Raw genomic sequence first — 15335 nt, forward strand, 5'->3', positions numbered from 1 at the left:
CTGATGTTGTACTTTAACGAACTCCTCCTACAGATTTGATCCGATACTCTTCAAATTTGGTGAGTGTAATCTTAAGGCCTTTGTGACGTTAAATTGCGAAGATCTAGAGTTTTCGTCGAAGGGTGTGCCCTCGGCGGCCTGACAAACATCTATCTATAAATTACAGGAACGTCTGTCTGTCTGTCTGTCTGTGTGTGTGTGTGTCTGTTCCTCGCATATCTCTCGAACCGTTAGTCCGATTGATTTCAAACTCGACAGGTGTCTCGCCACGGGCACGAGTAAGTGCAGTGCCAAGTTTGACATTGTTTGGATGAGAAATGCAAAAGATATCGTTAAATATATCATTTTTAGAAGGTTGTGGTTTAAAAATAAACATTCTGACATTAGAGAGTTGTATCGGTCAAAGAAGCCCCAAGAAGGCTGTGGTTTAAAAATAAACATTCTGACATAAACACTCAGTCAGCTACACTGTTTACTTCTGAATATTATAGTTTGGTTCCCGAACGTGATAAATCCATCTATCTATAAATTACAGAAAAGTCCGTCTGTCTGTCTGTGTGTTATTCGCATATCTCTCGAATGTGAGATAACCACTAAATGTGTGAAAACCACTATTTTCTGTTTCAAACTTTCACATAGAATCTTTAGGTTATAACAACATTGAAAATCAAAATCTGGATTTGAATTTTTTAAGATTTATTATAAAAACGGATTATTTTTTCCCAAAAATGCAATAAATTCATGACTTTTTTTTTTTTTTTCAAAATGCTATTAATCCATTGAATCAATATAAAGTTATTTTTGATCATATTGCCATCGCAAGAAATATCTCCTGAACTTTTTTGACGGCGATCAGCTCACAAAAACTGATTTTGCACGGGCACTTTGCACTGCTCCCTGAATCGAGGTGCTTATTCATTTGTGGATGTAAACTGAATCTGTATGTCAGCTATGCTGTTAGTGTTTACTTCTGAATATTATATTTCATTCTGGTGCGCTTAACGTTGTCGCTACTGTGTAATAATAGCCTATGCTATTCACCAACTAAACATATCCTATTCAATGCGTTCACAGTCTCTTTCACGGGCATCATTTGTAGTTGCCTATTCACAAACTGTTTGCTCAAGCATAGCGTTTTCTCGGAGTTCACTGTGTGCTTTTTACCATGCACAAATAAAAATGTCACTGAACTTTTGCTGTGTAATTGTAACAATGAGCACACACCAAACCAACAATTACTAAAAACACACACAAAAACTGATTTTGCACGGGCATTTTTTGCACTAGTTCACCCAATTTCGGCCTTTTGGTGATATATGCATGATCAGATAAGTTCAATATTAATGTTGCTTGCAGTTCTGATGTTGCTAGGCAACCACAGACAGCCTGCAGTAACTCAGGCATACAATTTTCAATCTGCCACAAACTTCACATGTTTGATAAGACTCCTGTCCTGAACACATGCCAATGCTCATTATGATTATAGCAATAGCACCACCTGCTGGTAGCAGGAAGTGTGGCAAATACAAAACGTGCTCGAAAAATCATGAAACTTTGCACACGCTTTAGAAGTGGTGACAATTTACGTGTGATGTGGTTTTAAAAATTGGGTGGGGCAAAATGGCTTACTTATTGCCCCTACATTTTGCCCCGGCTCGACGTTTCACGTACAGGTATGAAATTTGGTACACACATGTAAAGACCCAATACCTACAAAAAAGTCTCTTGGAGCATAGCCCTAAACACAACAGGAAGTCAGTTATTTTGAACTTCCTGTCAGATTTTGGGCAGTTTTTGCCATTTCCTGATGTTGTACTTTAACAAACTCCTCCTACAGTTTTGATCTGATCCTCTTCAAATTTGGTGAGTGTAATCTTAAGGCCTTTCCTAAAGGTGCCGGGTGGCGGTGGCAGGGGTGCGAGGGCCCTTTTCATCGCTGCTTGCAGCTTTAATTATTATTATTATTATTATTCTCCGCATTGAATTGCATTTTTGAGGGCCTAAACATGCTCGAAAACTCACGAAACTTTGCACACGCGTCAGAACTGGCGAAAATTTACATCTGATATAGGTTTCAGAATTGGACGGGGCAAAATGGCTCGATAGCGCCACCTATAAAAGTTCAACGGAGTGCGCCTCCCGCAACGTTCCACGTACGTGCACGAAATTCGGTACATACATGTAATGACCTAATACCTACAAAAAAGTATCTTGGAGCATAGCCCTAAACAGGAAGTCAGCCATTTTGAACTTCCTCTCAGATTTTTGTGCAGTTTTTGCCATTTTCAGGCCTCGTACTTTAACGAACTCCTCCTACAGTTTTAATCTGATCATCTTCAAATTTGGTGAGTGTAATCTTAAGGCCTTTGCGACGTTAAATTGCGAAGATCTTGAGTTTTCGTCGAAGGGCGGGTCCTCGGCGGCCTTACAAATTTCGATGTTTCGCCATGAAACAGGAAGTTGCTGTAACTCAGGCATGGAATGTCCAAACTGCCCCAAACTTCACACGTTTGATAAGAGTTCTGTCCTGAACACATGGCCATGCTCATATTCAGTTATAGTCATAGCGCCACCTACTGGCAACAGGAAGTGACATGTTTAACACTGTTGTGAACTCCTGATAACATATAAAAAAGTGCCAGCAAGTGCTAAACATGCTAACAACATACTAGAAGCATGTTAAAACATGCTAGCAAACTCTTAGCTAAGTGCTAAAGCATGCTATTGTTGCAATTAAATAGGAATTTGCTGTAACTCAGGCATGGAATGTCCAATCTGCCCCAAACTTCACACGTTTGATAAGCGTTCTGTCCTGAACACATCTACATGAGAATATTCAGTTATAGTAATAGCGCCACCTACTGGTAACAGGAAGTGTCATGTTTAACACGTTGATGCCATTCTAGCAACATGTTAAAAATGCCATTGACTTCTAAACATGCTAGAAACATGTTAAAACATGCTGGCAATACTTAGCTAAGTGCTAAAGCATGCTAAGTCAATGAAACAGGATGTTGTTGTTACTCAAGAAGGCAATGTCCAATCTGCGCCAAACTTCACACTTTTAATAAACGTTCTGTCCTGAACACATGACCATGCTCATATTCAGTTACAGTCATAGTGCCACCTGATGGCAACAGGAAGTGACATGTTAAACACTGTTGTGGACATATAAAAACATATAAAAAAAGTGCCAGCAAGTGCTAAACATGCTAACAACATACTAGAAACATGCTAAAACATGCTAGCAAACACTTAGCTAAGTGCTAAAGCATGCTATTGCTGCAATTAAATAGGAATTTGCTGTAACACAGGCATGGAATGTCCAATCTGCCCCAAACTTCACACGTTTGATAAGAGTCATGGCCTGAACACATCTACATGAGAATATTCAGTTATAGTAATAGCGCCACCTGCTGTCAACAGGAAGTGACATGTTTAACACTGTTGTGGTCTCCTAATAACATATAAAAAAGAGCCAGCAAGTGCTAAACAGGTTAGCAACATACTAGAAATATGCTAGCAAACACTTAGCTAAGTGCTAAAGCATGCTATTACTGCAATTAAATAGGAATTTGCTGTAACTCAGGCATGGAATGTCCAATCTGCCCCAAACTTCACACGTTTGATAAGAATCATGGCCTGAACACATGTCTATGCTCAAATTCAGTTATAGTAATAGCGCCACCTACTGGCAACAGGAAGTGACATGTTTAACACGTTGATGCCATTCTAGCAACATGTTAAAAATGCCATTGAGTTCTAAACATGCTAGAAACATGTTAAAACATGCTAACAATGCTTAGCTAAGTGCTAAAGAATGCTAATTCAATGAAACATGACTTTGTTGTTACTCAAGAAGGCAATGTCCAATTTGCACCAAACTTCACACGTTTGATAAGAGTTCTGTCCTGAACACACATCCATGCTCATATTCAGTTATAGTCATAACGCCACCTACTGGCAACAGAAACTGATATGGTTAACACAGTAATGCAGTACTAACCACATAATTATTGTGTACTAAGCATGCTAGAAACAGACTAAACATGCTAGCAACACTTAGCTGAGTCATGAAGCATGCTATTATCACCATTATACAAAACATTTTGTAACTGACTTTGACATACTCTTACTATATATACCTCCTTAAATGTACATTTCCCAACCATGCTCTGTCTTCCTAAAGCCACCGAGTGTTGATGGCACGGGTGCGAGGGCCCTTTCATCGCTGCTTGCAGCTTTAATTAGGGCCCAAGCCCTGAAAGGGCGAAGGCCCTATTGTTTCCGGTAGGATTATTATTATTATTATTATTATTATTATTATTATTATTATTATTATTATTATTATTTTGTCAAACTTTCGGGCACTTTTGGGGCCCTTAACATGCTCGAAAACTCTTGAAATTTTGCACACATGTCAGAACCCGCGGCCATCAGGGCCGGACTGAAGCTGGTACCCGGGCGTGGCAGGGGGGCTCGACAGCGCCCCCTGGAACGGGATCCAAACACGTGTCCATAAATCAAACACGCTTGCATGTAATAATATGAAACTCAGTACACATATAGATCTCATCGGGCCGAACAACTTTCGTGCTCTAAGTTTTACGCCAGCCAAACAGGAAGTTGGCTATTTAGCGTTGTTTGGAAACGCATGCTGTGGAATTTAATGTACTCCTCCTAGGGAATTCATCGATTCGCCTCCAAACTCGGTGTGCATGAAGTCAAGACATTGAGGATGCTAAATTGCGGACGGATTTTTGATATCTCGAACGGTTTGGCTGTGGCGAGGAAACAAATTTATGGCGAAAAAATGAAACAGGAAGTGTGTTATAACTTCTGCATACATTAACTGATCTTGATGAAACTTCAGCAGTGTGTTCGTTGTAAGAGGCCGATCACATGGATGTGACTATTGTAAGTCAAAGTTATAGCGCCACCAACAGGCAGCAGGAAGTACATCACTTTCAAAATGCTTTGAAATCAGTGTCTTATTTTTACCCGATTTGCTTCAAACTTTATGTGTACAATATAGACACACGGCAGATGTAAACCTGTGAAAGGATTATTGATATCTTAGATACTGTTGGCGTGGCAACGCATCAAACTTTAATATTATTTTTTGATGCTTTTGAGACTCTTAACATACTTGAAATTGCATGAAACTCAACAGACACATCACATTTATTAGCCCGTAGACATGTGCAAAGTTTCAGAAACGGGCGTGGTGGAATGGCTCAGTAGCGCCACCTTTAGTCAAAAATGGGGGCTTAGTTTTTCCTAGAATCACAAAACTTGGTATGTGTATTGTTCTCATCAAGACGGACAACTTTCTAATTTACATGAACCATCTCCGACCAACAGGAAGAGAGATATTTTGGTTTGAATGTGGATTTTCTGAAGAATTTTCTCTCCCTCTCTCTGTGTCTGTGTGTGTGTGAGGGGAGGGGGGGATTTGACTATTGCTTTTATATTGTTAATCAAGGTTTCAGGGGCTTTTGGGGTCCTTAACGTGCTCAAAAACTCTTGAAACTTTGCACACAGGTCAGAACCCACGGCCATCAGGGCCGGGCTGAAGCTGGTACCCGGGCGTGGCTGGGGGGCTCAACAGCGCCCCCTTGAACGGGGTTCTAAAACTTGATCCATATATCAAACACGCTCGCATGAATTAATATGAAACTCGGTACACATATAGATCTCATCGGGCCGAACAACTTTACCCCGGTCAAGTTTTACGCCAGCCCAACAGGAAGTCGGCTATTATGGGTTGTTTGGAAATGCTTGCTGTGGAATGTGAAATACTCCTCCTAGAAAATTCACTGTGTCCCCTTCAAACTCGGTGTGCATGTAGTCAAGACTTTGAGGATGCTAAATTGCGGACGGATTTTTGATATCTCGAACGGTTTGGCTGTGGCGAGGAATCGAATTTATGGCGAGAAAAGAGAAACACGGAAGTGGAATATCTTCTGCATACATTAACTGATCTTGATGAAACTTCACCAGTGTGTTCGTGGTAAGAGGCCGATCAGATGGATATAGCTATTGTGAGTCAAAGTTATAGCGCCACCAACTGGCAGCAGGAAGTGTGTCACTTTCATCATGCTTTTGACAAAAGTGGGGGGGTTAGTTTTAACTACAGTAAAGAAATAATTGTTTGTATATTGTTCTCATCAAGCCGGACAACTTTCTAATTTACATTCAATAGCTCTGGCCATCAGGAAGTCAGATATTTTGGTCTGAATGTGAATTTTTTTGCAAAATCAGCCTCTGAATGTTTAGCCACTCCTCTTAAACTATTTATTTTATTCGTACCAAACTTTTTCAACATGATGAAACTACATTAAATATGCTAAATTGTGAATGGATAATAAATATCTCAAACGGTTTTGCTATGGCGAGGGATTAAAGTAATGTCCAAAAAGGAAACACTAAAAATCTTCTAAAAATGTAATTATATACCATTTATTTCTATATAAAAGAATACAAATATCACAACTAAACCCATTTTATTCTGTTTTTGCAATTCAAGAAGAATGAAAAAGTTAAAACAGGCTATTTAGTGCTATTTGGTTCAACAAAAAAGCAAACATAGGGCTATACTGCCCTCTTGTGTCCAAAAGGACATCAAAATAGTATATAAAACTTTTTACCAGGTAGGCCAATATTGTATTTAAATATACATTTATTAGGTATGTGTCTGAGGATATTTTCCCACCGGTTAATCGACGTGTGACACGAGTGGGTGCTTTTAAATCGCTAATATAATAGTGAAAGAAAAATAATGATAATGTTGCACACACAAATCAATGATGCTTTTAAACAACACTAAACCGCCATTAGGTGTCGCCAGGCATCCATCTTAATAAGCGAGTCATTGATTCATTCGTTCAAACGATTCGTTCGAATGAGTCGATCATGATTAAGACAGATGTTTATGGATTGATCATTCAATCTTTGAGTCAACCGATTCGTTAAAAATGCTGAATCGTTCAGTTATGAGAAAACACGTGATGCGTGATGGTTCTGCCGTGATCTTTGTTTAACTATTTTCGCTGCTGAAACAGAACAAAAACAGTCAACATTGAATCTAAAATGTAAGTGACTTAATTGTAACTGTTTATTAACCTGATGTATGAAATCTAGGGGTGGGAGAAAAAATTTATTCTTAGATGCATCGCGATGCGGACGTGGACGATTCTGAATCGATTCACAATGTCAAAAAATCGATTCTCTAAAAAAATATTTTTCTAATAACGTAATATTGACGGAAGGCAAAAGGCGGAACTCTAAGCGGACGTGCGTGCAGTCTGTGGCGCGCACATAACAGAGAAGTTTCTTCTGCTCACCAAGGCTGCATTTATTTGATTAAAAATACAAACAAAAACAGTAATATTGTAAAATATTATTCCAATTTAAAACAGCTGCTTTCTATTTTAATATATTTTAAACTGTTATTTATTCCTGTGATCAAAGCTGAGTTTTCAGCATTATTACTCCAGTCGTCACTGTCACATGATCCTTCAGAAATTATTCTAATATGATGATTGATACTCAAGAAACATTCATTATTATTTTAAATGTCGAAAACAGTTGTGTACAGTCTTTGATGAATAGAAAGTTCAAAAGAACAGCATTTATCTGAAATCTAAAGCTTTTGTAACGTTAAACACTACCGCTCAAAAGTTTTGGGTTAGTAGCCTAATAATTAAAATTTTATTTTTGGGGGAAATAAATAAAATAAATCAGTACTTTTATTTATGAAGGATGAGTTAAACTGATCAACAGTTACAGTAAAGACATTTATAATGTTAAAAATATATATATTTGAAATATATGCTGTTCTTTTGAACTTTACATTCATCAAAGCATTTTGAAAAAAAAAATCTGTACACAACTGTTTTCAACATTGAAAATAATAATGAATATTTATTGAGCATCAATCATCATATTAGTATGATTTCTGAAGGATCATGTGACACTGAAGACTGGAGTAATGATGCTGAAAACTCAACTTTGATCACAGAAATGAATTACTATGTAAAATATTTAAAAATTGAAAACAGCTGTTTTAAATTGGAATAATATTTCACAATATTACTGTTTTTGTTTGTATTTTTAATCAATAAATGCAGCCTTGGTGAGCAGAAGAGACTTCTCCTAAAAACATTAAAAATCTTACTGACCCCAAACTTTTGAACAATAATATATATATATATATATATATATATATATATATATATATATATATATATATATATATATATATATATATATATATATATGTATGTGTGTGTATGTATGTATGTATATATATATATATATATATATATATATATATATATATATATATATATATATATATATATATATAAATATAGCTGCGAGCAGCGATGGAGGGCCAAAGCCGGCGGTACCGCCACCCCGGTGCCTTTAGGTAACTAAAGGCACCGGGGTTGCGGTGCCACCGGCTTGGGCCCGTAATCGCTGCTCGCAGTTATATTTATTATTATTATTCTCCGCATTTAATCGCATTTTTGAGGGCCTAAACATGCTCGAAAAGTCACAAAACTTTGCACACTCGTCAGAACTGGCAAAAATTTACATCTGATATAGGTTTCAGAATTGGGCGGGGCAAAATGGCTCGATAGCGCCACATAATAGTTCAACGGAGTGCGCTTCCCGCTATGTTCCACGTACGTGTACAAAATTTGGTACATACATGTAAGGACCTAATACCTACAAAAAAGTCTCTTGGAGCGTAGTCCTAAACACAACAGGAAGTCAGTCATTTTCAACTTCCTCTCAGATTTTTGTGCAGTTTTTGCCATTTTCATGCCTCGTACTTTAACGAACTCCTCCTACAGTTTTAATCTGATCATCTTCAAATTTGGTGAGTGTAATCTTAAGGCCTTTGCGACGTTAAATTGCGAAGATCTTGAGTTTTCGTCGAAGGGCGGGTCCTCGGCGGCCTGACAAATTTTGATGTTTCGCCATGAAACAGGAAGTTGCTGTAACTCAGGCATGGAATGTCCAATCTGCCCCAAACTTCACACTTTTGATAAGCGTTCTGTCCTGAACACATGGCCATGCTCATATTCAGTTATAGTCATAGCGCCACCTGCTGGCAACAGGAAGTGACATGTTTAACACTGTTGTGAACTCCTGATAACATATAAAAAAGTGCCAGCAAGTGCTAAACATGCTAACAACATACTAGACACATGCTAAAACATACTAGCAAACACTTAGCTAAGTGCTAAAGCATGCTATTACTGCTATTAAATAGGAATTTGCTGTAACTCAGGCACGGAATGTCCGATCTGCCCCAAACTTCACACGTTTGATAAGCATTCTGTCCTGAACACATGACCATGCTCATATTCAGTTACAGTCATAGCGCCACCTGCTGGCAACAGGAAGTGACATGTTTAACACTGTTGTGAACTCCTGATAACATATAAAAAAAGTGCCAGCAAGTGCTAAACATGCTAACAACATACTAGACACATGCTAAAACATGCTAGCAAACACTTAGCTAAGTGCTAAAGCATGCTATTACTGCTATTAAATAGGAATTTGCTGTAACTCAGGCACGGAATGTCCGATCTGCCCCAAACTTCACACGTTTGATAAGAGTCATGGCCTGAACACATCTACATGAGAATATTCAGTTATAGTAATAGCGCCACCTACTGGTAACAGGAAGTGTCATGTTTAACACGTTGATGCCGTTCTAGTAGCATGTTAAAAATGCCATTGACTTCTAAACATGCTAGCTAAGTGCTAAAGCATGCTAATTCAATGAAACAGGATGTTGTTGTTACTCAAGAAGGCAATGTCCAATCTGCCCCAAACTTCACACTTTTGATAAGCGTTCTGTCCTGAACACATGACCATGCTCATATTCAGTTACAGTCATAGCGCCACCTGCTGGCAACAGGAAGTGACATGTTAAACACTGTTCTGGACTACTAATAACATATAAAAAAGTGCCAGCATGTGTGCTAAACATGCTAACAACATACTAGAAACATGCTAAAACATGCTAGCAAACTCTTAGCTAAGTGCTAAAGCATGCTATTATTGCAATTAAATAGGAATTTGCTGTAACTCAGGCATGGAATGTCCAATCTGCCCCAAACTTCAAATGTCCATTTACATCCTGTTTTCGGTCGAAGTCCATAATAATCGATTGTCGAGTTCACGCGCGTGATCATAGGTAACTAAACCTATGCGGGTGAACTCGACAATCGATTACTATGGACTTCGACCGTAAACAGGATGTAAATACAGGTGTGTGCGCTGGCTGAAATAACATCATTTTTATTCATATCTTTCACATCTACTGCAGTCAGATTCACTGTGTTCACTCTGAAGGAATCACTCACATGACCTGTGCACTTGTAATGACACATCAAGGATGTTAAGAGGCTAAAAGCAGGTTTAAAACTTGCCCCACTGAAGTCAACAGGGTGCAAATTTTAAAAAGAGGATAACACGGGGTAGGCAACACCGATTTTTGGCGTTGTTCTCTGTACTGACAGCACTCCAAATTTACAAAAAAATGAGCTTAATGTTAAAATTGACCGGAGTTCTCCTTTAAGCGCGACCTGCTGTACATGTTGAGTAGACTCGCTCCCTCTGTCAAAATCGAGGGGTCGAGGGTCTGTCCAAATACACTTCCCTCGCCCACTTGACGAACTTGAACGCACTTCAGAATGGCAGTGGGGATTCCCCCGAGTGCTGAGGGACGCTCGTGAGTGTATGTCTAAAAGTGTTAAATGCTGTCCTGGTCTTAGAGTGCAAGTGTAAATCTGCAACCAGAACCTATTGGTTTCCTTTGTATTTTTTGTCTGCACTTGTCACGCCATAATACTGTGCTGCACCAAATGCTTGGGTCTTGCCCACACCTAAGATCTGATTGCCCCCATTGTGAGAGTATAAATATCAAGACGCTTTGTTCCTGGGGTGCTTTCTTTGCAAAAAACACCAATGCCTCACAGAGACATTTTGAAGGATGTTTCAGTAAATATAGAATATATACATTTGTAAGCTTGCACAAACATATAACCGCAGTATTTGTGTACATTCTTTGTGATTAAAAAGTGCTTGATTTCACAAACAATAACCATATTTTATCTTCTATTTTTCAGCATCCTCCTTTCTTTGTTTGAGATGTGAATTTGTGTGATACTGATTATCTTCTTGTGATGTTTCAGAATGTGGATGTGGACAGAGATCCAGAGGATGCTTTACTGACTGTACCAGAACACAACTAGACAAGATCACAAGTTCTCCTCTTAATGATGACATATATTGTATTGTCCTTACTTTTTGACCTTGGATGTAATTTTGTAGTAATTGTGGGGTGAAAAGTGTTATTCAGTGCTGTACACAATGTCACACAGATCTTAATTCAGGTATGATATGAAATAACCCATGTGTTAAATAGTTTGATGAAAACATTAGTTAAATGGTTAGTTCACCCAAAAATTAAAATTATCCCATAATTTACTCACTAATGCACCCTAATAATATATGACTTTCTTCTTTCAACCAAACACAGTTGTATTAAAAAATATCCAAGCTCTTCAAAGCTTTTCATGGTGTTTTGACGTATTGAAGTCTAAAATGAGAATTTTTAATGAGAAATGTCAGAGGAGCTTGAGTTTGTTGCCCAGCCCTATTGGTTTGAACCGTGAGGGGCGACCACTCTCACCTAAGCTTACGCTACTCCTACATCCTACGTCATGCGTCGGGTCAAAGGTCACTCTTACGAACTAGACTAGACTTGTGTACGGCCACTACCGGAAGCCAATGATTCTAGTTTATGAAGTTATAACTATAGATATTTTTCTTATAAAAATGCACCGCTTCACTTCGGAAGGCCTTTATTAAACCCTGGAGTCATATGGATTACTTTTATGATGGATCGATGCGCTTTTTATGCTTCAAAAAAACAACATTGTTTTACAACCTTGCGGTAAAAAAATGGCCAAATCCTGACAGTAACATACCATTTCCATTAAAACCATAGAAAACAATGCATTCTGGGTAATATTTGTCGTTTTTTGAGAAAACAGCCTTCAGGAATATACTTTGAATTAACAGCGCTCAAAGTCGACACTCAGAGGCTGTGTGTCCAAATCACATCCTATACCCTCATTCACTATTCCCTACATTAGTTATCTAGTCCACTTGACAGAGTGAATGAAAAGAAGTGAGTGAATTGAGACACTGATGAACACCTGATAAGCTGAATCACTGAAGGACAGAGAAACAAGAACAAGAATCCAGAGATGATGGTTATGTCAAATTCAGCACTATCAACTCTCAGCATTCAATGATCATCATCTTTTCTTTGTCTTTTTTGCTATAACAAATGTGGCTTGCAAAAACACAAATAAGTCAGAAAGAAAAACTGAAGTTCAAAATGTCAAGGGTCAAGAGCCCAACTAAAGCAAACACGGATCTCATAATGATCATCTCAAACCAAACATTTTCAATTAAACTTCAATATTTAATCATCTGTTAATTCTCAAAAAGAGCTTCTGTAGGCGTATGACAGAAATAAAGTAAAACTGGTTAGTAATACGTGCAATAATGTGTAATGGCTGAAAGTCAGTTGTAGTTTGTGTTTCTCTATTTTCTGTTCTTGTTGTTCCTCTTTCCTTCAGTGATTCTGCTTGTTAACAGCAGGTGTTCATCACTAATGCTCAACAATCACTTACATATTCTCTTAATTATCTCACTGCAGCACTGTATCAATGTTGCTTTTACAATTTTTCTGAATTGCTAAAACACATTTCTTGAAACCATCACTCTCTCAAAACCTTAAACACAAAACCAAATTTTCAAACAACATTCAGAGAACCTCTCTTCTGGCAAAATCAAACAATTGCCTCAAAACCATTTTATCTGTGCTCATAATCAAACAATGCTCTCAGATCATACACACAGCGAGCCAACATTATAAACACAGATCATTCGTTAGACACTACATAAAAAAATTGAGAGCACTGAATCCAAAGCATGCAGTTACAGAAAAAAAAGTATGGGTTCTCACAAGGTTTTTTCCTCCATTCTATCACTGATGGAGTTTTGGTTTCTTGCCACTGTCGCCTTGGCTTTTGGCTTGCTTAGTTGGGGACATTTAATATTCAACAATATTATTGATCTGCCTTACTTAAGGTGGACAATGACACAATTTTCTTCTAGAAACAAACTTTATTGTATTATTTTCATGTTATCACTGTGAAGCTGCTTTGATACAAATCTGCATTGTAAAAAGCGCTATATAAATAAAGGTGACTTGACTTGACTTTGTCAAATACTCAAGTGCATGTTGAGATAGATAGTGTGACTATTGAAAGAGTGTAGGCCTATGTAAATAAATTTCTCGGTGTGATTATAGATCACAAGGTCTGCTGGAAACCTCATATAAAACACGTTCAATCTAAAGTGTCACGAAGCATTTCAGTCCTGTGTAAGGCAAAGCATGTATTGGATCACAAATCACTGCATAGTCTATATTGTTCACTGGTTTTACCTTATTTAAATTACTGTGTGGAGGTCTGGGGGAACACCTATAAAAGATACTACAAAAAAGAGCGATAAGAACAAAGCAGGAAACTATGATCACACCAACTTACTGTTTTTACAATCCAGAGCTTTAAAGTTTCCTGATCTATTTGAAGTTGAAGTTGCACTAATCATGTATAAAGCAAACAAGTAATAAAAACTCAGTGAGTGTTTTAGCGCAATTTTCTCACGTCATGGGATCACAACACTAAGAGATAGTAAATCTTTTCCTGGATTTTTTCTGTGCGTTCCCGAGATTAGACCTTCCTTAACATAATGCCGAAAACCCGAAGTCTCTAGGTGGTCTGGTTGAGGAGTAGATAGAAGTGCAAGATTGGTGCGCACAGACAGAACAGAAATCATGAGTTAACAATCGCAATTTTGTCCGGTGGAAAATTGCGCTAAAAATAGACTACTAACAGATAATATTCAGAAGTTCTTCCGTGATAGAGAGGGGGGTTATAATTTAAGGAATAAGTGTAAATTCAAGGTTCTATTATGTGTAAGTATAAGTATAAGATAAATGTGATAAATTTAAATAAGATAGAAATACGTGGGAAATGAAATAATAATAATAATAATTTACTAAGTTATGGAAAAGGGGTAGGATTAAATAAGTGTATTTATTCTTCTTCCTACTCCTTTTCAAACATGTCTATGTTGGCTAATGTTACTTATTGTTTATTGAAAGTTTTGCTTATTCAACTTAGTACATTTTTTGATGTTCTGTTTGGTTTTGTTTGGTTTATTTTTTAATATGTCTGAAAAAAAAAATTCCTCATTCATTCATATTTGCCAGAATTACTTCCTGTGTTTTTACAACTGAGTGTTTGGATAAACACTGAAACGTATTGTTAACTTGCTTTTATGTAGTCCAGTGATGTTTAATAAAGAGTTTGTTTGAACATTTTATTACCTGGATGTTTTAGACATCATGAATCTACATAGACAAGCTCTTATTAAGAATGAACAGAGGTTTGATGTTTCATTGAATGTTTTATTTGAAGTCACCAGAATCGTGATTAATGGCTCGTTTATTTGGGCTCTTGACCCTTAACTCTTCTTTTAGTTTCTCTCTGGCTGCTGTAACTGTATTTTAATAAAATACATTTGTTATGGCAAGAGAAAATTTGATCGGATGTTTCTTGATGATGTCATAATCAGAAAGTACTGATCTAAACAAGGTTTTGAGTATGTGGATGGTGAGCATTTATTTTATGTATGTGCTGGTAGTTATAACGGTCTTGTGAAACTACATCATGCTATCCAGCAGTGCAGAATGATTTCTTTAAAAAAAAAAAAAAAAATGTTTTCAGAAAGTTGAGCTGCAGCAGAAACTAGTCAAAGACATATACCCAGCATGCATTGCGGCATGAAGCTTTTCGTTTGTCACCATTGTTGAGATTCATGTGCTCATTCTTGATGTCTGTTTGATACCGTAGACTGTAAGATCCTGTGCACACTGTGTATTTAAAAACAAATTTGAAGCTAATTGCAGCATACTAATCTTGCTAAATCTTTTTAAAAGTCATCTTTCAGATATATAACACTTGCTGAGCTTAACAAAACTACATGATGATATTATCATCATCTGGTTATGCTTTTCGCATGACTATTCCTGCTGTTTTAAATGTGCAAAATAAATACACAGTAACAACAAACAGAGAAAAACTAATGTTAAAGAGTCAAGGGTCAAGAGCCCAAATAAAGGTGCCACTAATCACGATTCTGGTGACTTCAAATGAAACACCAAA

General features: G+C 37.4%; 1 protein-coding gene across 1 annotated transcript in view; it reads left to right on the forward strand.

Annotated features, from left to right (window-relative positions):
* Nucleotides 1–13320, forward strand: part of LOC308702886 (6-phosphofructo-2-kinase/fructose-2,6-bisphosphatase) — a 107865-nt gene extending 94545 nt beyond the window's left edge. Inside the window, exon 14 of the mRNA XM_081386029.1 lies at nucleotides 11220–13320. Coding sequence (XP_081242155.1) covers nucleotides 11220–11279 — 60 coding nt within the window. The 3' untranslated portion in view covers nucleotides 11280–13320. The remainder of the gene's footprint in view (nucleotides 1–11219) is intronic.
* Nucleotides 13321–15335: the final 2015 nt, after the last annotated feature.

This window comes from Scardinius erythrophthalmus (assembly GCF_964197995.2).
Source record: "Scardinius erythrophthalmus genome assembly, chromosome: 15".
Classification (NCBI taxonomy): domain Eukaryota; kingdom Metazoa; phylum Chordata; class Actinopteri; order Cypriniformes; family Leuciscidae; genus Scardinius; species Scardinius erythrophthalmus.